The sequence below is a fragment of the Lepus europaeus genome, chromosome 5 (genome assembly GCF_033115175.1).
Source record: "Lepus europaeus isolate LE1 chromosome 5, mLepTim1.pri, whole genome shotgun sequence".
Lineage (NCBI taxonomy): Eukaryota > Metazoa > Chordata > Mammalia > Lagomorpha > Leporidae > Lepus > Lepus europaeus.
In genome coordinates, this window is record NC_084831.1 from 8,472,699 (window position 1) to 8,497,784 (window position 25,086).

The 25,086-nt window shown below is 45.7% G+C and overlaps 1 protein-coding gene across 4 annotated transcripts in view; it reads left to right on the top strand.

Annotated features, from left to right (window-relative positions):
• The window catches only part of VPS13D (vacuolar protein sorting 13 homolog D), a 275,909-nt gene that overhangs the window by 103,533 nt on the left and 147,290 nt on the right, over positions 1-25,086 (top strand). For 3 of the 4 annotated variants that reach the window (XM_062190458.1, XM_062190460.1, XM_062190459.1), the window contains 11 exons: positions 280-420; positions 1,419-1,541; positions 7,991-8,093; positions 9,047-9,199; positions 11,768-11,903; positions 13,953-14,000; positions 15,878-16,028; positions 16,213-16,423; positions 20,612-20,859; positions 23,630-23,821; positions 24,116-24,242. In XM_062190458.1, coding sequence (XP_062046442.1) covers positions 280-420; positions 1,419-1,541; positions 7,991-8,093; positions 9,047-9,199; positions 11,768-11,903; positions 13,953-14,000; positions 15,878-16,028; positions 16,213-16,423; positions 20,612-20,859; positions 23,630-23,821; positions 24,116-24,242 — 1,633 coding nt within the window. Of the gene's footprint in view, positions 1-279; positions 421-1,418; positions 1,542-4,355; positions 4,436-7,990; positions 8,094-9,046; positions 9,200-11,767; positions 11,904-13,952; positions 14,001-15,877; positions 16,029-16,212; positions 16,424-20,611; positions 20,860-23,629; positions 23,822-24,115; positions 24,243-25,086 lie in introns of all 4 variants that reach the window. The other variant, XM_062190461.1, reaches the window with a different exon arrangement.

The window sequence follows — 25,086 nt, forward strand, 5'->3', positions numbered from 1 at the left end:
TGAGTGGCTTCGCAACAAGTCCTGCGTGCCCTTTAGTGGGAGAGGGCATAGGTACTCCCTGTCGTCCTTCCTGCCGTCTAAGGAAGACCGTGGTACAGACACCTGTGCGCTCTTCCTCACACAGCCCCTGGACAGTACAAGCATCTGCTAACGGTGGCGCTTCTGTGGTAAAAGTGAATTGCAGTTAAAAGACTGTTAAACTCGTGTGTCCCTGTGACCGGTGTTCCCTGTCGGCTCTTGATGCCCCTGAGCAGGTGTCCTGTTTGCTTTGTGCTCTAGGCTGGGAGCCCTTCGTTGAGCCGTGGCCCTGCTCTGTGTCCTGGCAGCAGCAGGCAGCCAGTCGTCTGCACCCTCCTCGCCTGAAGCTGGAGGCGAAGGCCAGACCCCGTCTGGATATCAATATCACTTCCGTACTGATCGGTGAGTGGAAACTTGGTCCCTTCTTGGATGGAACTTCCTAGTATGTAAGAGTCCTAAAAGCCCCGCAGTCCTGTGTGAGCCTGGGCATGGGCCTGTGTGAGCCCATGTCAGACTTCATGTGTTCACCACGGCTCTTGTCCTGTTAGACCTGAACCTGGCCTGTGATTCTTCTCAACCTGTTTCTGCTGCCTGTCACCCAAATGGCGTCCTGGGTTCTGCCTTCAGTCTGGTGTAGCCCTGACCGTTGTGGGCATTTGGGGAGTGAACCAGCCCAGTACACAACAGCCCAGGGCTGAAGCCCAGAGCTGGGAACCCAATCCAGGTTTTCCAGTCATTTGCACCATCACTGCTGCCTCCCAGGCTCTGCATAGCAGGAAGTGTGGTCAGGAGCCAGACTAGGAATCGAACCCATCTAGGTGTCTTGACAGGCGTCTCAAACGCCCCGTAGCTCCCCGCTGGTCTCTGTCTGCCAGCCTCTCCTTTGGTGTGGCATGCTGTGCTCTTTGCAGGCTCAGTTCTTTCCTTTTTCAGACTTCTTTGCTAAGTCCCTACCCCAATATGGTCTGCTAAAGCCAAATCAGAGTAGTCACTGTTCCCTAGATGTGCCGCGTACTTTGGTGTTTCACAGTCGTTACATGTGCTGTTGCTTCTCCCTGGATGTTACTCTTCGAGATCCAGAGCAGAGGTCCCCACCTCTGATTTCCCTGGACCTTCTTGTACACTACCCCACTTCTGCCGTGCAGAATAAAGCTCCTCTTTGTCCCCGAGAATTGTGTTTCTCTTAGCTTTAGACCTTTCACATTGCAGTGTTGTGGCCATGGTTGCTGTGTTCCTGTTGATCTCTCGCGATGGAGTGTGAAATTTCCAGGGCCTGGTCTTTGCAGAATCTGGCAGAGGCCTGCTTGACAGGGAGGCAGCCCTCAGTGAACTGGCTTTTCTGATCTGAAGTTATTTGACCTGAACCCTCAATCTTTTCTACTTGTCTTTTTAATATCTAGATCAGTATGTAAGTACCAAGGAATCCTGGATGGCAGATTACTGTAAAGAGGACAAAGAAGTAGAGGCAACCGAATCAGAAGACTGGATGGGCTCATCGGTGGATCCACCATGCTTTGGACAAAGTAAGGTCTTTTCTACAAATGTCTAACTGAGTCGCTGCTGACCTACAGAGCAAGGATTCTCTGAGAAATTAAAATGGAACCATCATTCTTCATGGAAAAACAGATTGGAAATTCTGAAGAGCTTCTGTAGTTCTGTTTTAGTCTTTGAGAGAGAGTTTTCTGGCATGAACTACTGAGTTTTGAATGTGGCTCTAATTCTGCTTTCGTTAGGTATTGGACATATGTCCTGAATTCCAGTAACCTGTGCATGACTGGTGTACTTGAGAATGCATTGGGATCAGTAGTTGTTTGATTAGTGTTTTATCTGGCAAAACATTGGTTTTCCAGTCAACTACACTTTTTGACCACTTTTAAAAACTTTTATGTATTTATTTTCACTTTATTTTAAAGGCAGAGAGTTGGGGGCATTGGAAGGAGACAGGCAGAGATAGGTCTTCCGCCCTCTCTCTTCTTCCTCCACATGCTGCTCGACTAGAGCTGAGCTGGCTGAGTCAGGAACTCCATCCGGGCTCCACTAGGCAGGGACCGAGCGCCTCAGCCATTGCTGCTGCCTCTGGGCTGTGCACCAGCAAGCAGCTGGGTTGGAAGTGGGAGAGCCGGGACTAGAACAGGCACTCTGATACGGGATGCAGCATGACTGCAAACATACATCTTTGACCAGATTTAAAAAAACAAAAACAAAAACAGATAAGTAGGATTTATTTGTTTTTAAGATTTATTTTATTTTTATTTGCAAGGCAAAGAGTTTTCTTCCCTTATTTCCTGCCTCATTGTGGAGGTTTGTCTTCCTCAGAGCCGGGAGATTGTGTTGACAACTGCACGGTCTTCCTTGGCCCACAGCCACTGTCCCCCAGCTCAGCCCTACCTTTTCAGTGTGGCTTCTCCGGGGTGCCTGGGCTGGCATTCACATAGCTCGTGAATACTTTGGTGTTCCATCTGGTTTGTACACAGGTCATGGGAAGATGGGTTTTCCGAGTGTATGAAGCATCTGTATGGGCCCGTCTCTCCTCAGGGTATATCTGCCTTGGGCCCACGGAAGAAAGGACAGAGACCAGCTGTGCTGGTTCTCTCTGCCTCAGGCTGCTGCTCTTGAGTCCCAAGGCCAGGGCCACTCAGCGATCATCAACTTCTCTTCGGGCTCCTCCTCCAACTTACCCAATGTGTCAGGAAAATGTAACGTGGTCTATCAGAAGACTGATTAAACTCTGTACTAAGGAACATGTACAAGAGAGTGGATTTCTGAAAGCAGTGTTAATCCAGGGGATCTGAAATCCAGTCTGTGCTGTGCAAACACAAGGAAGGCCTAAGCTTCGGGATTCTGAGGAAAACTTTTCTTGTGCCCCTACTTTTCTTTCTGTCCCTTTAAAAACTTTCTCCTCTCTTTTCTCTAGTTAGTAAGCTGTTTTATTTATATTAAATGCCAGGGCTAAGTTAAACCTTGTTTTATTTAGTTAGAGATTTTTATGGTTGCTCCTGGGGGATAAGCAGACATAACCGAATATACGTCAATTTCCGAGCATCTTTTCTTGTTGGAAATTCCCGAGTGATAGTGCGGCAAATCCCAGGGCTGTGTCCTGTAGACCTGCTCAAGTGATGGCTGCGCCTTTGTTGTGAAAGTCAGGAGGTTTCAACCTTGTTGAACTCATAACTTTGGCCTGCGCCACGACTCAGTAGGCTAATCCTCCACCTTGCGGCGCCAGCACACCGGGTTCTAGTCCTGGTCGGGGCGCCGGATTCTGTCCCGGTTGCCCCTCTTCCAGGCCAGCTCTCTGCTGTGGCCTGGGAGGGCAGTGGAGCTTGGGCCCTGCACCCCATGGGAGACCAGGAGAAGCACCTGGCTCCTGCCTTTGGATCAGCGCGGTGCGCCAGCCGTGGCGGCCATTGGAGGGTGAACCAACGGCAAAAAGGAAGACCTTTCTCTCTTTTTCTCTCTCTCACTGTCCACTCTGCCTGTCCAAAAAAAAAAAAAAAAAAAAAGGTTTCAACCCTGTTGAACTCATAACTTTGATGTTTTATTCAAGAATATTTAGTCATATTCCCTCAAAAGTTATGCTTTTTAATCAGACCAGTCTTAAAATGAGCCCTTGGAATAGCCCCTACTCAGCTCTAGAGAACTTGGGGCTTCTCACTGTTTCTTCTAGGGGGGAAGAGGGTATGGGCCTGTTCAGGAAGGGCCTGAGATTCTGCACATGACCGGGGTGTGTGGCACTTCACTGAATCCATTTTGTATTCCAAGGATGTTTGAATGCACATGAAAATGTATAGTATAAGTAGCCTTAAAACTTCCATACTTAATTTAGAATTTACACAGTACTGTAAGATAACTCCTTAGTAGAGGTTGTTTAGATTTGGAACCCAGCGTGGCTTTTCCCCTGAATTTTGAGACCCCCCGTGACCGGCGTTCTGCTGCTCCTGTGCTCCAGTTTGATCGGAGCAGCTGCCACTAAAATCGGAACTGATTGGTTCCTGCTAAGTTTTCTGTGCCATTTAAAGTCATAACGTGCTTCAAATAAAAATCCCCAAAGGCTTATCATTTTGTTCCAGGAAACATTCAATACAGTTTTTTCTCCTAGTTCAGGGAGAAAGAAAAGGAGTATGTTGCTTTGACACCAGCCCTGCAGTATAAACTCGTGTAGCCAATACTGTGTTCCCTTTGTCAAGTACAGTCCTAGTCCCAGTCATCAGTGAAAGGAAGGATCCTGTGCCTGCTTGATGCTTGCTGTTCTTGTAACATTCTCTGTGCTTATTGTTTGCAGGGGAGTCTTCTTGGCTGTGTGTATCTTACCCTCTAACTTCGTCTCTCCTGTCTACCAGGCCTCCCCCTTGTCTACCTTAGAACTAGGAGTACAGCCAGTCTGACTAACCTAGAGCACCAGATCTATGCTAGAGGTACAGTATAGCCAAGCGAGGGCTTGCTTGTCTTCCTCTTCTAAGAACTGCCTTGCATGTGCATTTCTTTCTTTTTTTTTTTTCCGGGTGGGGACTGAATGAGGGCATACCCAGTTGGGAGTGCTGCTCTAGGAGCAGGAAAGAACATTTCAAGCTAATGAACAGAGTGACATTTTATATCACAAGTGACCCATGTGCTAACTCTCCTACAGGAGTATCTTCCATTTCCCTTAACTTTTTGGGGAAGTGGAATAAACTGCATAGCTTATGATGCAGAAGTACTTGCTGTCAGTTAGGCTGGATCGCCCATACCGAAGAGCAAGCAAATGGAGGGACCGTCCTCCATCTGGGAGGGCTACATGTCTCTATTTATAGAATACCCAGCCAATACTTCTTCTCATGGGAATGCAAGAGCTTTATGGATTAGGAGCTATAATGATCAAAATCAAAACAAAGGAAAAAAATTTTCATTACAGTAAATGGTTGTATGGGCACAAACCTGTGTGCTTTAGAGATAGGAAAGAAAGTGTTCTTTATTTCTATCTCTGACCCTTTGAGGTTGCGTGAGAGTTTGACTGGTGAGTAAATATGGGAGAGAACACTGTAGGTATACTCTAAAGGTCTGAAATCCCAAGTGGTTATGTCTTGCTTTGTTTTAAGGAACAGAGTTTAATCTGAGTGGTTTACGTTTATACATGGCTAGTTCCAATCTTGGGTCATGATATAGTTTATAAAAAGGTCATTGGAGTCATTCCCCCTCCCAGTGTACACAAGGATGGACACAAGGATATTACCATGAGTTTTTCCTGCTGGGTTTTCTGGGGTGGATGTTTGAGGGGGCACTCACACAGAAAGCCCGTAGCTGAACCTGCGTTTATTCATGGGTTCATACTTCTGAGCTTTCCCATGTGCCATTTAATGTTCCTGGCTGAGCCAAGCGTTGCTGCTCTGGAGCTGAGAACAGTGAGGCCCAGACCGTACGTTCTGCCTTCGTTCAGTAGCAGAGCGGAGGCTTTAGTCTGACTAGGATCTGCAGGCAGGTCCTTTCAGGCACTGAGCTGCTTTTACAGCAGGAGAACCTGCACTGTTGATGAGGGGCAGATGACTCTGTGAAGCAAGGGTAAAGCGGTAGGCGTTTCCTTAGCTGCGCTGTTTGAAGCTGAATTTGGATGTAAGAAGTTTTTGGTTCATTCAACCCATGAAGAAATTGATATTAGTCGCTTGAGGCCACCAGGGAATACTGTCGTTGTTGATGGACCGGGGATCTTCTCTGGTGCAGAGGCAAGTGCAGAGGTTATCTGGACCCTGGTGCAGGAGATGCCACGTTTGTTCCCTAATGTTGGGTTTGCATTTGTGTACATTCTTATGTACTTTTATCCTCTGACGAGTGGGTTATTGAAGTCTATGCTCTTATGTCTAATCAACCCGAGAAGCTTGGGTATGCAGCAATTGCCTACCCATGCTGTTTAATTCCAAAGCAGTATGCTTGTGAATATCTTTGTGTTGATTCCAAGCACTTACTCCATATTATAAAGTGATCAAAGCCATCTGCCACCTGTGCTTTTTAAATCCAATGGAAACTTCCAGTCTGGCTCGCGGTGGGATACGAAAGCACATCTGGCTTCCTTTCCTCCTGGGTCCTGTGTCTACTGTAATAAAAGCAGCTCTCTCGTTGCTCTCCTGGAGAGGGAGGTGCCTTTCAAAGTGCCACAGTAAATACTGTTTACCCTGCAGACAGCTCTTAAATTTTCCACTTCCCTCCTGTTCTTGTCAGCAGCCTCACAACTACTCCTTAATTTTCTGCTTGATGAGCGAAATTTAAAAAAAAAAAAAAAAAAAAAAGAATATTATTTATTTGACAGAGTTACAGAGAGTGAGACCGAGGGCTCTTACTGGTACACAATCCAGATGGCCACAATGACCAGGGCTGGGCTAGGCCAAAGCCAGGTGCCAGGAGTTTCATCCAGGTCTCCCATATTTGTGGCAGGGTCCCAAGCACTTGGGCCATCTTCTGCTGCTTTCCCCAGGCCATTAGCAGGGAGCTGGATCGGAAATGAAGCAGCTGGGACATGAACTGGTGCCACATGGGATGCTGGCCTCAGATTTGGCAGTTTTACCTGCTGTGCCAAAACACTGGCCTCAATTGTTCTTTTATCTTTGGGAAGTAAGTAGGACATCAAGGTGACAAATGGGTATATTCCTAGGTGGAAGTTATTTGTAGAAGTATTTGGGATGCCACAAAATTGTGAAAGCTCTAGAGATTGTTAATTTTTGTTATAGATTGTATCTTAGACACCTGAGCTATTGTTGCAAAAATAGAGCTTGCCTTGGTCTGAAATGGCTTGTTTTGTGGTGCTTATAGTACTAACTTCTGAAAACACTGGAAGAGGCAAAGCAAACAGAGGAAGTAATCACTGACTGTTAGGAACTGCCCAGGACTTATTGTGGGTCACGGATGGCCTGACACACTGCCTGTTGCCTTCTCCTTTTTCTTGGCTGGACACACAGGGTCTTTAGGCTGAGCTTGCGTCTGCTCTAGTGCTGTGTGTATTTGTAGTCCCCACGAGATACCATTTTCTCCATAGATAGCTTGGGTCACAGTGTTTCTCAGTTTGTTCCTGTGCACTAAGTCTAGACACAACAAGACTGTACCCTGTCTGCTTGGTAGTCTACGTGTGTCATAAGCCCGTAGGCCAGGAGCCTTCCCCATGCTGAAATGATGCTGCCTTGGTGGTTCCTTTGGCCAGCTCCCTCTTTGTGTGGCCAGTGGAGGGGACACAGACTCGTGATCAGAGGAGCTGATACCTCTCCCCTTAGCACTCTGCCCTGTGCCGACCACATAGCCCTGGCAGAGGTGCCTGTGGTGGAACTCCCAGGTGGCCTGGGCACTAGAGACCTTCTTTGCATTTCTTGAGGCATTTATAGACAGGCTGACTCTCTAGATTTGGTTACTGAGAGTTTCCTCTTGGTTGTTGTTTTTCCCCCAGTGTCCCTGACTGGAAGCAGTTGTGTGAAATGCAGCTCCTTTTGTGGCCTCCACAGCGCCCACCATGTAGCTGGTGGTGATACCTGTGTTTTAAAAATATGAGCTCAGATTTTATTTGTGAAACTTTGGAATAATATATCCATGATTTTCCAGGAAGGAAAAATAGCTATGAGTATAAGAGAATAGCACAGAATGTAAGTCCATGTGCTCTGTCTTGCTACAGTTTGGGTTACCTATTTAGAATACATTGTTTGGGAATAGTGGAAGGTGTGGCCCATTTCAGTTTCTTGATTCTGGCCGAGTTGGTTCCTGATGACTTCTCAGACGTCAGATCCGTAAAGCACTGTGGGAGAACTGAGGGCAGGGAGTAGTCAGAGGGCTGCCAGGTCTTCCCCTAGCCCCCAGCAAATACATAGAAGCTCCCGTTTCTCCTCTTGGCAAGCCCGTGGTTGTTCCTTTTTTCTTTCCTCCATCTTGCCCAAGAGCTGGCCACGCACACAGTCCAGGTGTGGGGAGGGGCTCTGCCCACAGCTAGAGGCCTCTGCCATTCACCGCTTTCTGTTTGTCATCGTAGAGGTGAAAACTCCCAAGCGCCGGCAGCCATTTGTTCCCTTTGCTCTGAGGAACCATACGGGGTGCACCTTGTGGTTTGCCACACTGACCACCACACCCACCAGGTAAGGAGCACTCAGCCTGTCACACCGAGCCGTGTCTGCCACTAAAGCCCCCTTGCACCAGCCGGGCAGAGCGAGGTGGACCCCTTCTGTGTGCTTCATGACTTGCTGGCTTGCTGAGACAGCGGATTGCTCTGGTTCTCTGCGAAGTGGGTCCTGAGCGTCACGTGGTCATTAGGATCCTAATCCAGGGAGGCGTGGTGTTGACAGTGCAAGTCCAGCAAGTCGAGGGTGTGTGTATAAAGGGTGAAAGAAGCCATTCCATCTTTTCTCCTCAGTTTCTGTGCCCTTCCCCCTTAAAAAAAAAGCTGTACATGGTTATTAAACTAAGGTTTTAAAAAATTTTCTTCCGAGACTGTTTTGAAAATGCTCCCGTTTTCCTTCTGCCCCGAAGGAATGATCTTCCGTATCTAAGACACACTTCTGCACAGATGGAATTAGGTAGAGTTTAGCGAATGAATGAATGAGCCTATACCTATGCCAAGTGAGGAACTTTTCTAACACCTTTCTGCCTGTTTAGGTCTTGGCTCAAAGTTCCAAATACATGATCTTCCTAGCGCAGGTCACACAGTACGTGGAATGGGTGACAGCACCCACTGAATAGGAACCCCATTTCCCCCGCCTCCACAAAGCGCGGTGGTGCTCCAGGAGAGAAGTGTGTGTGTCTGTTAGAGTCTGCCCTGTCTCTGAGCTGTTACTGCAAAGGGCCAGGCCTTAGTGCCCACGCCCCACACTGTGCCGCTGGAGGTGAGCGAGTGGGTCGGGGTGTTGCAGCTGTGTCTCCGACTGATGACCGAGGTGAGGGACCGTTCAGGCCATCCTTTCCAGCCTGACCCTGCTGCCTTGTTGCTGTGAGTCCCGGGCAGGGTGGGGAAGCAGGGACCTCTGGTCCTCAGCCAGAGCTCTTGTGAGGGCGTGCTGAGTCGGAGGGAACGCTGTCCTCTGCGTGGTTGCAGGGCTGCACTGTCTCACAGCGGGAGCCCAGGAGTCGTTCCAGAGGGGAACAGGACGTTTCTCGACGATGCCCACAACGTCAGTGAGTGGCGGGAAGTCCTCACGGGTGAAGAGATTCCTTTTGAGTTTGAAGCAAGAGGAAAGTTAAGACACAGGTAAAGTGTCATTTATTCTTTTCCTTTTAAACATAAAAGTGGTTATAAATGATTGTTCCTGATATTTCGCCTTTTGACTTTGCTTACTAATGACTTTCATGTAATTTTAAAAGAGATCTTGAAAATTAGTGTTACTTTTAAAAAACAGACTGTCTTCTATCTTCAAAATGCATGTCTTCCCATTAATTACCTGTTTATTTGACATCTGAGGTGTGTTTCATATAATTTGGTTGAAACATTGACAAATCATAACACTCAAGTTCGTTGTATCCTGGCCTGTTTCTCATGATGTGGTAGTGACATGGTGCTCCTAAAAGCTTCTCAAAGGGTGTTGATTTCATCTTTTATACACACACACACACACACAAATGTATGTACACATATATACACACAGTGCAATATGTGTACATGTGTATACATATTTACACACATGTACGTACATATGTATAAACATGCACATGGCACTTTTAGCAAGCAGATAGTTTCAGGGAGCAGAACCAGAAATTATAGTGTAGACATTGTGATTTTTTTTTTTTTTTTTTTTTGACAGGCAGAGTGGACAGAGAGAGAGACAGAGAGAAAGGTCTTCCTTTGCCATTGGTTCACTCTCCAATGGCCGTTGCGCTAATCTGAAGGCAGGAGCCAGGTGCTTCTCCTGGTCTCCCATTGGGTGCAGGGCCCAAGCACTGCCCTCCCGGGCCGCAGCAGAGAGCTGGCCTGGAAGAGGGGCAACCGGGACAGAATCCGGTGCCCCGACCAGGACTAGAACCCGGGGTGGGTGCTGGCGCCGCAGGCAGAGGATTAGCCTATTGAGCCACGGCGCTGGCCTGACATTGTATTTCTAAGATGTGTAAGAACAGCTCATCTTGGAGTCCTGCTAGCTGATACAGTCTCTGAAGTAACCAGCCAAAGGACTGGAATAAATTTGGAAAAAGGTTATATCTGGGTGTTGTGAGATCATAAAATGTTTGATAAAAATTTAAAACAAATTAAATAGAAGTGGGCTGCCCAGTGGAAATGAATAGGTGAAGGCCTAGTGCTGGGTGGGTTGAGATCTCTGTGCTTGAGTGTTGCTGTAATTTGAGGCTGAGCTGAAATGCAAGAGATTCACTGCAGTCTCATGTAGTTGTGTGCTTTTCATGATGCTGTATGTCTGTGTGTGCAAACCTGTGCCTACATCGGGCACGTCTTCCCTTCCTGTAGCTTTGTACTGGCATACATTATTCCCAGCTGGCAAGAGTTCTGAGCCAGCGGATCTCTGGGGGCTTTACAGGGCAAAGAAAAAAAATTTAAATCCACATGCTGGGCATATGTACCTGGAAGCCACTTCAGAACTCCCAGGAGAAGCAATCTATGGAACTGTAGGCCATATTTCTTAGTAAGCACTGCATTTGCTGTATCAGAAAGGGCTTGACCTTGCTGTTGGTTCCGTTTTGTACCCCATTTCTAGTCCCACTGTTCTGCTTGAATTCATCAAAATAAATGCCTTTTCTGGCATGTTCCCTTTTGGCACTCTACCCCACTCTGCACCTCCCTCCTCCCTCCCTGTTCTGGCTTGAATTAGGCAAAATCTAAAATAGAATTAAATGTGCAATTTCCTCCCGTTCCTTCTGTTTTGCCCATTGCCTTCTGCTCCAGTGTCAGCTGAGCACTTCAGCCCTGCATTGCTGATGGCTGTCTTGCCTCCCCTGGCTTTGGCCATGAAGAGCTGGAGGCAAACAACTGTGGTGCCTAAGGAGCAGATTGTCCAACAAAAGAACCAAGGAGAAATTTTAACCATTTTTCTAAGATTATGACTGCTTGGTTATATCACTAGGGTACTTTCTTGTTTTTAAAGATTTATTTATTCATTTGAAAGTCAGAATTAAACAGAGAGAGAAGGAGAGGCAGAGAGAGAGAGAGAGAGAGAGAGAGGGAGGGAGGGAGGGAGGGGGGGAGGGAAGGAGGAAGAGGTCTTCTATCTGCTGGTTCACTCCCCAATTGGCCGCAATGGCTGGAGCTGCGCTGATCCGAAGCCAGGAGCCAGGAACTTCTTCCGTATCTCCCACATGGGTGCAGGGGCCCAAGGACTTAGGCCATCTTCTACTGCTTTCCCAGGCCATAGCAGAGAGCTGGATCAGAAGAGGAGTAGCTGGGACTCGAACTGGCGCCCATATGGGATGCCGGCACTGCAGGTGGCAGCTTTTACCCACTGTGCCACAGCACCGGCCCTCACTCGTGTACTTTTACCACAACATTGAGATGATTGTAGTTCATGTCATAATTTCCTAATAGTTGAGGTGGGGTTGTTGGGGGAAGATCTGGGATGGTGTACAGGATTCGTGCTGTGTGGAATGGGAGGATAAATGCTGCTCTTGCTCAAGCCTGATGAATCGTAAAATTTGTATCCTGACTGTAAAACCCAACTCAGTGATTCTCTTGATTTCCTTTGTGTCAAGTAATCTGCAAGAGCTTTAGCCACCTGGGTTTTTCTGTCATCATACAGTAAATCAGATTTGGTTCTTTGTTTCTGCTTTTCTTCCCCTGCTGAGATGGTGCTTACTGTGTTGGCTGTGTTCTTTTTGACAGACACACCCATGACCTCCGAATTCATCAACTGCAAGTGAGAGTGAATGGCTGGGAGCAAGTGAGCCCAGTGTCTGTGGACAAAGTTGGGACCTTTTTCCGATATGCAGCTCCAGATAAAAATTCCTCCTCATCCACGGTGTGTGGTCATAGATTGTGTATTTAATGGCATGATTGTGCTGTGGCCACACCCCCTCAAAGCCCGGCAGTCAAACAGTTAAGCTTGTAGTAAATCTGCTCTAATGAAGTTGTCTTTTTATTTTCATGAATTCTAAAAAAAAGACCTACTATTATCTCGGGTCAACCACAGGCATTGGTAATTGATATTTAATAAAGCAGACAATGGTTAATTTCAGTTGAATAACAAGATTGAAAAATGGCAGTAACATATTGTCTCATACACTGATCCGTTCTATATTTGATGGCTAGATGTGAGTTATAATTGTCCCTTGATATCTAAGACCCTCACCTCTCCCCTGCCTCCACAGGTAGGAAAACGCACAGATGCTCGGCCCCTCTATAAAATGGTGTTGAGTTTGCATATAACATATTTTAAGATTTATTTTATTTATAAGACAGAGAGAAGGGGAGATGGAGAGAGAGATCACCCATCTGCTGGTTCTCTCCCCAAATAGCTGGAATGGCTGGGGCTAGGCCAGGCTGAAGCCAGGAGCCCATAGCTTCCTCTGGATCTCCCATGTGAGTGCAGGAGCTCAAGAACTTGGGCCATCCTCTACTGCTTTCCAAGGCACATTATCAGGGTGCTGGATTTTAAGTGGAACAGCCAGGACTCGAACTGGCGCCCTCATGGGATGCCAATGCTGCAGGCTGTGGCTTTAACCCACTGTGCCCAGCACTGGCCCCAACATATACAGTCTTCTTTAAATCATCTCTAGAGTACTTAGAATACCTAATACAATATAAATGCTCTGTGAATAGGGAATATAATGACAAGGAAAAAAAGATCTTTTCATGTTCAGGAGCAATAGAACCATTTTAGTCCTCACCACATAGTACTTGATCCAAAATGGGTTGAATCTGTTGACATGGAACCCACAGAGAGGGAGAGCCAACTGTGTTGGCGTTATTTGACATTTTTTTAAAGTTGTTTTTTTTTTTTTTTTTTAAATTTATTTGAGAGGTAGAGTTAGAGAGAGAGGGAGAGACAGAGAGAAAGGTTTTCCATCTACTGGTTCACTCCCCAGATGGCTGTAGTGGACGCAGCTGAGCCGATCCTAAGCCAGAAGCCAGAAACCTCCTCCAGGTCTGAAGCAGGTGCAGGGCCCAAGCACTTGTGCCATTCTCCACTGCTTTCCCAGGCCACAGTAGAAAGCTGGATCAGAAGTGGAGCAGTCAGGACTTGAACTTGCATCCATATGAAATGCTGGTGCTGCAGACAGAAGCTTAGCCTGTTAAGCCACAGCACTGGCCCCATTTGACATATTCCTAACTTCCTTTATACACTGTCTTTTTTGCATTTCCTATGACATAGCTCCAAGTCCTTCTCTGTGGCACAAAGAGAGATGTCTGTTGTCATTAATTTTCTGATCATACATAGTCTCACACAGCCTTGTCCTAATTTTGTTCCAGCTTGGAACCTAAGGTTCGAGGGCTAACCTGGGGGAATAATGCAGGCAGTGTCTCCGACTAATCTATGCCTGAGTAGGCTGGGTCCTGGCGGCTGCAGCCTCCAGCGATGCTGCTGCCCGATGCCCAACTTCATCGCATCCTTACACTTGTTTTGTGGGTAGCAGTGGCAAGGTGAGAAGTGCAGATTTTTGTAGATCCTGCACATTTCCTCATGAGAAGTGTTCCTGGAGAACACTGTTCTACAAATGTTTGTTTTCACAGTTGCCCTCTGATGCCGTTTTTAGAACAAAAATTAAGCTTACTTCTCTGTATTACTTTTCTGCCTAAATTAGCGTCTGGTAATAAAAGAAGGAATTCCTCCCCACAGGCATCTTTCTCTTGTATCGATATATTCTAGAGGAGTCCTGCATACACTGAATGGTTGTGAAATGAGTGTTGTTTTCCCCATATCGTCCAAGAGATGTTTTCTCAATAGACTATGCTTTGTCTAAAAGTATTTGCAAATACCACCCTTTTAAGCAAATTACGTTGTCATTGAACTTAATGATGCCTATTACTTGAGGCCTCTGCTGACCCTGAGTCTTGGAATCTTTCTTAGATTGGCAGCCCAAGCAGCAGAACAAACATTATACATCCCCAAGTCTATGTGAGTATGACTTTCCTGTTGTCATTGTGTTACTGAGTCGATACGCTGCACCCAGGCTGTACGTGGATGTGAATTTCTTGGTGATTAAAGGACTTTATGATTTGTGTTTGATCGCTGCTCTTTTCTATTAGTGATTACCTTCCTTTTCCAAAATCTTGCAAGGGAATTTTCTCACCTAACTTGGTACATGACACTGAGTATTACAGGGAAGGAGAAGAAAAGGCGGATGGCTTAGTCCAATGTCTCCTTTTCTCTGTACATTAAAATAACTCTGATATATCCTTATATATTTCATAAGATTTAGCCCAAAAAGTTTTGAAAGTAAACAATAAGGAAAAATAGTAAATTTTTTTGCCATTTGGCTTCTGGAACATTATCACAAGATGACATTAAAAAATTTTTTTAGGCTTCTACTTATGATTTCTTCTCTTTGAGGATTGTAAATTTTGAAATGTGGCATTTCAGGTGGACCTAGAAGCAGCAATATCAAGATTTCTAGTAGTTATTGATGTTGACTCTGTTGGATCTCGATTGGGGCTGGATCAGTGGAATCCTGAACTTTCATGATTGGTGTTTAAGATTGTGTCCCTTTGAAAACAAAAATTATAGCTTGCCTATTCATTTGGACTTCCTGGAAGTCTTGGTTCAAAATGTAGAGCTTTTTGTTTTGTTGTCTATTAGGTTGACTCTCATTTATCATTTGTTTTAATAGAAGTGTTGCCAGAGTAAAAAGCTTGGATGAATGTCATTTGCTTCTCTAGTTAAAAAGCGCTGTCACTATGTCTGTACCCTCATCTTAAGAGCAGTCGCTCCCAAGTCGTTCTCCTCGTGGTCTGCTTAAGTTGTTGCTGTTGCATTGTTTCTATCACGTGGCAGTGGTACAGAATGTGTATTGAATGAACACACAGAAAAATGCCAGTGGCTACAACCCGAGACCAGAAATAAATGATTTCCCTCCACTATGTTTAGTTTGTGAACTTCAGTGTCCTATTTTGAAAGAGTGGTTATTAAATAAAACCTAGGTAGTTATTATGAAGAAGGAAAACTTTGTTTTTAAAGTTCTTTAAAACACAAACATTGGTTTTCCTGTAAGCATGTTAACTAATAGTGTATGAGCCCAAAAAATAAATTTTATGACATGTAGAAAAAAGGAAGTTATTTGTTCCTGTGAAAAGCACATCAGTGAAGACAACTCTGTTTTACTCTCTGGATTCTACAAAGGCAAGTTTTAATCTCACAAGACTTCCTGCTGTTTTTCTGGGTGTATTTGGGTAGCACCCAACCCATTGTTGGTGTTCAAGGAATGTTTTCTCAGTTTAATAGTAATCTGGGAGGGAAGTAGCACGGAAGGTAAATCATTTAATGGTTTCCAAAGTCCTGCTTCAGAGTTGCTATTTTTAGTTGCTTTTGATGATATTTATTTTATTCCTCTCCCGTGGAGTTGAAAACAAGTCTTGTTCACAGTTTCCATCTGAGAGCTGACCCAAGGGCATTCTGGTGAAGAGTAACCTCCAGGAGCTATCCTCACCACGTTACAGGGAGCCTAGAAATTGGATAGGTCATGACCACAGTTCTAGGTGATGTTTTTTATAATGTGTGTAGAGGCCTGGAACTGAATTTTCTTTGCAACTAAATTCGTGACATATCTTTCTACATTGTTTTGGAAATTTTATTACTGACAGGTTTTAGTAGTATATAGTTTATTGGATGTTCACTTGCTGTGATGTTGAATGCTTTTAGGATTTAATGACAAATTTCACTGAAGAATAAGTAATAATAGTAATCAGATGTGTTTCATTTAGACATTCTGATGGTATTGCTGTATTTTGTGTGTTTTACAGACACACAGCCAAGTTACTTCTTTGTCTCCTTCACAGTTCTCTTCACTCCCGCCCGTCCGGGTGGTCTTTGCAGTGACTATGGAGGGCAGTGCTCGGAAAGTGATCACCGTTCGATCCGCACTCATCGTGAGGAACCGGCTGGAGACACCCATGGAACTAAGACTAGACAGCCCGTCGGCTCCAGACAGTATGTTTTGATTGTCTAGAATATAATAAATATCCATAAATATTTGTGGACTATGATCATGGCTCTTTCTTCCCAGTGGGTGTCACCTAAGCAGTCGATGTGTGTAGTCCTTCTCCCTCTGTCCTGAGATGGTCAAGCTTCGGGCTGGAAGTGTGAGTGCTAACAACGCTTATTTCTGTGGCAGAACCGGTGGTGCTTCCCGCTGTCATGCCAGGGGATTCGTTTGCTGTGCCTTTACATCTCACTTCCTGGCGGCTCCAGGCCCGGCCCAAAGGATTGGGTGTGTTTTTCTGTAAGGCTCCTATTCATTGGACAAACGTTGTGAAGACTACAGAGGTTAGTAGCAGCAAACGAGAGTGCCACTCTATGGACACCGAAAAAAGCCGATTCTTCAGGTATGTGCTGCTCCTGCAATGGCATGTTTAACATGTCTTTCTTCCCCCCTCAAGGTGACTCTATTACTATTCTCTCTCTAAGGACCCTTTGTGATTTAGTTGTGTTTGTTTATTTTTTTAAAAGATTTATTTTTATTTATTTATTTTATGACAGCTAGAGTTACAGACAGTGAGAGGGAGAGACAGAAAGAAAGGTCTTCCTTCCATTGGTCCACCCCCCAAATGGCCGCTACGGCTGGTGCACTGCGCCGATCTGAAGTCAGGAGCCAGGTGCTTCCTCCTGGTCTTCCAAGTGGGTGCAGGGCCCAAGCACTTAGGCCATCTTCCACTGCCTTCCCGGGCCACAGCAGAGAGCTGGACTGGAAGAGGAGCAACCGGGACTAGAACCCGGCACCCATATGGGATTCTGGCGCCACAGGCGGAGGATTAGCCAAGTGAGCCACGGTGCCGGCCCTAGTTGTGTTTATTTAAAATCTGAAGTTTCTATGTTCTGGAGTTAGAGTTCCAGAGAACTAAAGGTTAATCCTTGCTTGGCGTAGGGAGGATTTACTTATTTGGTATTTACAGGAGAAGCACTCAATAAACTTGCTATTCACACTTATAAGATTAGAATCTTGGATATGAACATCAGCATAAAGATAGGACAGGTAGGGAAAGACAGGAAAAAAAAACAAAACTAACAGTTCCTGTTCCTAAATTACAGTTCCTGTTCCTAAATTGGGAGGCAAAATCCTGGGATTGGTACATTTTTTTTTAAAGATTTATTTATTTATTTGAAAGCATAGTTACAGAGAGGCAGAGAGAGAGAGAGAGAGAGAGAGAGAGAGAGAGAGAGAGAGAGAGTCTTCCATCTACTGGTTCACTAAACAAGTGGCCACAACAGCCGGAGCTGGGCTGATCCGAAGCCAGGAGCCAGGAGCTTCTTCCAGGTCTCCCACACGGGTGCAGGGGCCCAAGCACTTGGGCCATCTTCTATTGCTCTCCCAGGCCATAGCAGAGAGCTGGATCGGAAGTGGAGCAGCCAGGACTAGAACCGGCACCCATATGGGGTGCTGGCACTGCAGGCAGGGGCTTTACCTGCTATGGCACAGCGCTGGCCCCATGGGATTAGTAGTTTTTCTTTATTTATTTTTAAGATTGATTTATTTATTGAAAGAGTTAGAGACGGAGAGGTAGGGAGAGGGAGAGGGAGAGAGGGAGAGAGAGAAACCTTCCATCCACTGGTTCATTCCCCAATTGGCCACATCAGCCGGAGCTGTACCAATCCGGAGCCAGGAGCTTCCTCCAGGTCTCCCATGTGGAGGGGTCCAAGGACTTGAGCCATCTTCTACTGCTTTCCCAGGCCATAGCAGAGAGCTGGATCGGAAGTGAAGCAGCCGAGCATCGAACCGGCACTCATATCGGATGCCGGCACTGCTGGTGATGGCTCTACCTGCTACGGCACAGCACAGCCCCGATTGGTAGTTTTTGAGTGAAATATTTTAAAAATATTTTGGATGAAGGTTCACATGCCTAATACTGACTTTTATAAAATTGCCTAACCATTTAAACTCCCGTTTTTCCCTTTCGAAGAGTATTAAGTGATTCTTAATAGACTTCCTGTTGGAAAAAACACTGGATTGCTATTGTTAATAATTGTAGACTTCAAACTTATTAGTGATCATTAGCTGTAATTTCCTTTATAGAGAAGACAGGCTTTTATTCAAATTAAAGGTAAGTAGAAGAATAGTATAAAAAAATGCAAGTAGTACCCTTCATCTAGGTCTGCCAGTTGTTAACAGATTGAAGGAAGGAAGACAGAAGTGCACGGCCATGGTGGGGATTTTAGCGTTTCCCTTTCTGTAATTTATAGAATACACAAATCAATAAAGATGTGAAAGTTTTGATCAGTGCTGTCAACAAGCTTGCTGTAATGGACATTTGTCAAAAACTTTACCCAACAGCTCCAGATTGTGTGTTCTTTTCAAGTATGTGTGCAGTGCTCACTGAGAGACCATCTGCTGGGCCCTAAAACAAAGATCAGTGAATATTAAAGAATTAAAACCATTCTGATTATATTTCCTGATCACGGTAGAATTCAACTAGAAATCATTAACAAGATGCTTGATTAGTCCCAAATAGTTGAAAATTCATGTATTTCTAAATAACTCATGCAGCAAAGAGTAAATTAGAAAATATTTTGTGTTGAACAATAATAAAAAAACAGAGATGTTAAAAATAGGGATGTAGCACAAAGCAGTTACTAGGAGGAAAGTTCCAGTTGAGCCGCGGCGCCAGCCCATCCTCTGAATTTTTTGAACTACTCTTGTAATACTAGTTCTACACAAATCTTTCATAAAATAGAGGAGTAGGTAACAGTTCCTAGGTCATTTTGTAAGACCAGCATAACACCATACGAAAACCTGATGTAGATACTCTGAGAAAAGAAAGCTGTGGTTCAGTGTCCTCCATGAGCAGGTGCAAATATCCTTAACAAAATAGTGCCAAATAAATTTTCTAACTGGGATTTATCTCTGAAATGTAACATCAGCTTGACATCTGAAAATCCACAAATATAGTTCACCATATTAAGAGATGCGCCAGCGCCGCGGCTCACTAGGCTAATCCTCTGCCTGCGGCGCTGGCACCCCGGGTTCTAGTCCCAGTTGGGGCACCGGATTTTGTCCCAGTTGCTCCTCTTCCAGTCCAGCTCTCTGCTGTGGCCCGGGAAGGCAGTGGAGGATCGCCCAAGTGCTTGGGCCCTGCACCCGCATGGGCGACCAGGAGGAGGCACCTGGCTTCTGGCTTTGGATCAGCGTAGCTCCGGCTGCAGCGGCCATTGGAGGGTGAACCAACAGCAAAGGAAGACCTTTCTGTCTGTCTGTCTCTCTCTGACTGTCTAACTCTGCCTGGCAAAAAAAAAAAAAAAAAAAAAAAAAAGCAAAAGGAAGGGGGGTCAGATCATCTCAGTAAATCCAAAAAAAATTTAGCACTTGATAGAATTCAAAATCTGTTTCTGGTAATCATCGGTGTGGCAGTCTGCTCAGGAGTGTTCCAGGGCTGCGCCGCACCGCACAGCGAGTGGCTTAAGCCGGCACAATTCTGGAGGCTGCCACGTCCAAGGCTGAGGTGCAGATTTGGCTTTGCAGCTGAGGTCCCAAGGCGGGCGGTGGCGGTGGATGGAGAGAGAGTGAGCGAACGCAGAAATAAGCTTTCCTCTCTCTCCCTCCTACAAGTACACTAATTCCTTCCAGGGGACCCTCCCTTGAGAATTAGAGAGAGAGAGAGAAAGAGAGAGAGAGGTCTTCCATCCACTGGTTCACTCTGGTTCACTCCCCAAATGACTGCAATGTCTGGAGCTGTGCTGATCCCGAACCAGGAGCTTTCTCTGGGTCTCTCATGCAGATGCAGGGGTCATCTTCTGTTTTCCCAGGCCATCAGCAGGGAGCAGGATCAGAAGAGGAGCAGCCAGGACTTGAATGGCTCCCATGTGGGATGCCAGCACTGTAGGCCATAGTGCGACATAATAGAAAGCAGTTGCTTGAATAATAATCAGTAATAATATTGATTGGGGCCGGCGCCGTGGCTCAAGAGGCTAATCCTCTGCCTTGTGGCGCCGGCACCCCGGGTTCTAGTCCCGGTCGGGGCACGGGATTCTATCCCACTTGCCCCTCTTCCAGGCCAGCTCTCTGCTATGGCCCGGGAAGGCAGTGGAGGATGGCCCAAGTCCTTGGGCCCTGCACCCGCATGGGAGACCAGGAGAAGCACCTGGCTCCTGGCTTCGGATCAGCGCGATGCGCCGGCTGCAGCGGCCATTGGAGGGTGAACCAACGGCAAAAAGGAAGACCTTTCTCTCTGTCTCTCTCTCTCTCACTATCCACTCTGTCTGTCAAAAAAATAAAAAAATAAATTAAAAAAAATATTGATTGGAATGGGATCAAGGGTACTTTTTGGGATGAGAGAAATATTCTATAACTTGTTCTGAATGGTGGTTATGAAGCTGTATATAGTTGTTAAAGCTTATCAGACAACTTTATATCTGTATATTTTATTGCATATATTATATCTCAGTAAATATATTTGTATTGAAAATATCTTACTCATTTAGTTAACCATTTTACTGTTATACTTTTTCAGAGTCAGTTGAGGAGATACAGATTCAAATTCTTCATTTAAACTGATGATTTTCATAACATTTTGTCTTCATAGATTTTGCGTGGCTATAAAGAAAGAGAATTATCCAGATTATATGCCCTCAAACATATTTTCTGATAGTGCAAAACAGATTTTCAGACAGCCTGGGCATACTATATATCTCCTGCCAACCGTGGTCATCTGCAACCTGCTACCCTGTGAACTCGATTTTTATGTTAAAGGAGTGCCAATTAATGGGACACTGAAACCTGGCCGCGAGGCAGCTCTGCACACAGCTGATACGTCCCAGAACATTGAACTGGGTAAGAGGCTGTCATGTGATCCTGTGTAGTAGTCCCACAAAAATGTTAATGAATATTTTGTGATGGTTTGGTAAACATCTTGAAGAAATCCTGGCACATTTATCTTAAAAAGCCCGCTCAAAGCAATAATGCATTCATAAGAAAAACATGAACAAATTGGAAGATTGACGGAGGAAGCACTGACAGAGCCACGTTACTGAGAATGCTCACTTGATGTGTACTTAAAGGAAGCCATCTCATCTTTGCAAACGATGATTTTTCTTTAGCTGTAAAATAAGCAAAATGATACGTCCCTCCTGTCGTTGCTGAGAAGTAATGAACCTTTGCTAAGTATATTGTACTCCAAGTGTAAGCCTTTTCTCCTTTTACTGACAAAGGTTTGGAATGTTTAATGCGTCATTAATTTTCATTTGTAAAGGCAATTGAAGTCAAGGTAGAGAATCATTGGCGTGCTTGCAGCACTTAAGGAAATGCTTCTAGAGTTTGGGTAGGAAGTATGTTTCTTTAAGACTGTCAGAGACGTTTTATTAAAATGGTTTTGAAACAGTCCCCATTCTTAATGCTCTGTTTAATAAAAAAATTTTAAAAAGTTTATTTATTTGAAAGAGCAAGAAAGAGAGAGAGAGATCCCACCTACTGATTCACTCGCCGAGCGCCCACAATAGCCAGTGCTAGGCCAGGCTGAAGCCAGGAGCCCTGCATTCATTCTGGGTCTCCCAAGTGGGACAAGGACTCAACCCCTTGAGCCTTCACTCGCTGCTCCTCGGAGTGTGCATCACTATGAAGACGGGATGGAGAGCAGCGCTGGGCCGTGAACTGGGGCTCTGGTAGAGGACACAGGTTCCTAGCAGTGGCTTAACCACTGCACCAAAATCCCTGCCCTCAACATACTGGAGTGATCATAACCGGGTATTTGTCTCTGTAAGTGCTTTCACTGTATTAAATCATTTGGTCTTCACAACAGCACCTTTCAGGCTAAGACGAGTGTTAAACCCATTTTATAAGTGAGGAAGCTGAATGTTACTGGACGTTAGTAGTATTGTCCCACAATGACAAGATTTCATTCCAGGGGCCAGGTTGCGGCATAGCTGGTAAAGCCACCGCCTGTTACGCTGGCATCCCAAATGGGCACTGGTTTGCATCCTGGCTGCTCCACTTCTGATCTGTCTTCCTGCTAATACACCTGGGAAAGCAGTGGAGGATGGCCTGAATACTTGGGTCCCTGTCCACACATGGGAGATGTGGAAGAAGCTCCTGGCTCCTGGTTCCTGGCTTCAACCTGGCCCAGCCCTGGCTGTTGCAGCCATTTGGGGAGTGAACCAGTGGATGGAAGATCTTGAGCACTCTCTCTCTCTCTTTCTGTAACTCGGAAGGGAAGATTTCATTTCAATGGTGATATAAACTGTTGAGCTTGGTTAGAAAAGAGAAACAATGCAGTGCTAATTACTAACTCCAAAATAAATAAGTCTTTGGCATGTTACTGGTTTTCTAGTATATTTCTTCAGATGTTCTGTAAGAACCCTCACAGAAAACGTGTCCTCATCCTGCTATCTCTGTGCACACAATTAGTGGTCCTTCTGTGCAGCATCCTGCATTTGCTGGGTCATCTGTCTTCACAGCGGTCCTGCACGCACACACTCTGCTTAGCTGTTTGGAGATCGATCCAGAGAGCTGGAGAGCTTGTTTCCATGTCACGCAGATTATAAGGGCAGGCCGTGGAGTTGAAATTAGGTAGTTTGCCTGCTGGACTTTTACTCTTTTTTTTTTTTTAATTAATTAATTAATTAATTTGAAAGTCAGAGTTACAGAGAGGCAGAGGCAGAGAGAGAAAGAGAGGTCTTCCATCCACTGATTCACTTCCCAAATGGCTGCAACGGCCAGAGCTGGGGCATTCCTAAGCCAGGAGCCAGGAGCTGCTTCCGGGTCTCCCACGTGGATGCAGGGGCCCAAGGTCTTGGACCATCTTCTGCTGCTTTCCCAGGCCATAGCACAGAGTTGGATCGGAAGTGGAGCAGCCAGGACTAGAACCGGTGCCCATATGGGATGGCAGCACTGCAAGCAACAGCTTTACCTGTTATACCACAGCACTGGCCCTATGGACCTTTACTTTTTTTTTTTTTTTTTTAAAGATTTACTTTATTTATTTGAAAGACAGAGTTACAGAGAGAGGTAGAGACAGAGAGAGAGGTCTTCCATCCACTGGTTCATTCCCCAGATGGCCGCAATGGCCGGAGCTGCGCCGATCCGAAGCCAGGAGTCTCTTCCAGGTCTCCCGTGTGGGTGCAGGGGCCCAAGGACTTGGGCCATCTTCCACTGCTTTCCCAGGCCATAGCAGGGATCTGGATTGGAAGTGGAGCAGCCAGGACTTGAACTGGCGCCCATATGGGATGCTGGTGCTTCAGGATAGGGCTTTAACCCCCTGCGCCACAGCGCCGGCCTCATGGACCTTTTACTCTTAAGGCTATACTTATGCCACTGTGTTTCAAGAACCTAACACAAGCCCTAATGTAAATTCCTCTAATAGTCTCAGCTATTACTTGTAGCTTCTTGGTATTCTAATCCTAATTAGGAAGATTAGTCTCCCCAGTGTGACTTCCAGGCCATCTGATTTGCTTCATATTCTCACCTCAGTAGTGGAAAATGGCCATTTTCATGAGATTCTTTGTGTTAACTGTTTTTTCCAAAAAGGAATTCAGTTTAGTTTTTCTGTGGGCTATTTTGAAAATCTAAAGCGAGAACTCAGGAAGATAGTGATTTGTATGTTTTTTAGGAGTTTCACTGGAGAATTTTCCCCTCTGTAAAGAGTTGCTCATTCCACCTGGAACCCAAAACTATATGGTGAGAATGCGACTTTATGACATCAATCGGCGGCAGCTGAACCTCACCATCCGAATTGTGTGTCGAGCAGAAGGATCCTTAAAGATTTTCATTTCTGCCCCATATTGGCTCATTAACAAAACAGGTACGTGCAGGGGCTGCTCAGGTAGGCCTGGCATTGGTCTTGGGAATTCAGATGTGTTTACTCAGCTAAGTCAATGGAGCCAATGCAGACAGGTCACTTCAGCCGTCTAGGGTGCAAAAGCTGTCCTGCTTCCATCCTAAGTGCCTGAGCTTGGTCAGCGAACTGAGCCCACTACTTACCAGGTTTTACTGTTTTCACCTTGTTCCCTCCCTCCGTCTCACCACGTAAACCACTGGAGTCTCTCTTGTGTAGACGGGGTGGGGTTAATGGAAACTCTTCCCCTTCTTCCTAAAGGGTTGCCACTGATCTTCAGACAGGACAATGCGAAGACGGATGCTGCCGGCCAGTTTGAGGAACATGAGCTGGCCCGGAGCCTGAGCCCTCTCTTGTTCTGCTATGCTGATAAAGAGCAGCCCAACCTGTGAGTACAGTTATTTATAGGAAGGGGAAATCAGCTCCTAGGGAAGGGAAAAAAATTAGCAAAGGCTATCGTGTATCTGTGTAAGCAGACGTATACCATAGATAACAATCCTGACTTGGCAGGGGGATAGAACTATGACCTAATGGGATTTTTTCGGATCTCATTTCTGTGTTATTCTATACTAAAAATAAACCATTTGGTTGGTTATAATGAAAGCTAGTTTTATTTTACATGTATTGAATTAGTTCTCTTATTCATAACTCTGCCAAGGAAGAGAAACCCACACCTGCCCCCCTCTCTCTCTGCAATTTCCCTTCTGCTGTGTTTTTAGCACAGTCCAAGGAGCTGGCGTCACGGTGGAGTCAGGCTGGCCCTTTGGTCAAGTGTTCAGCCCCATTAATCCAGTCGGGGTTATTTGTGTAAGGTTTTGAACTCTCCCTTTTGCCCTTGAAAGAACGTGGGGTTTGCGGATCTCAAAGCCCTTGTTAACTGGCTTAGAGGCAGGGAACCGCAGCCGTTGAGAGGATGCAGTGACGGGGCTCAGGCAGGGAAGGAAGCAGTGTTTCATTTTTGGGTGAGGAAGCGGAGGCTGAGGCAGAGTTACCGGCCCAAGGTTATGCTGCTGCTGAGTGGCGGAGCTGGAGGAGACACTGGCTGACGGAACAGCTCTGCCGTCGGAACGGTACCAGTCCTTACCAGTGATGCACTGTTCGTGACATCCTCTCGACGTGGTTTTCTCCTACTTTTTTCATGAATCCTAAAACACCTGAATCAGGAAACGATTAGTTTGGCTTGAATCCTGTGTAGCATTTTCCTCGTGTATTATGTTCATAGAATCCTAATG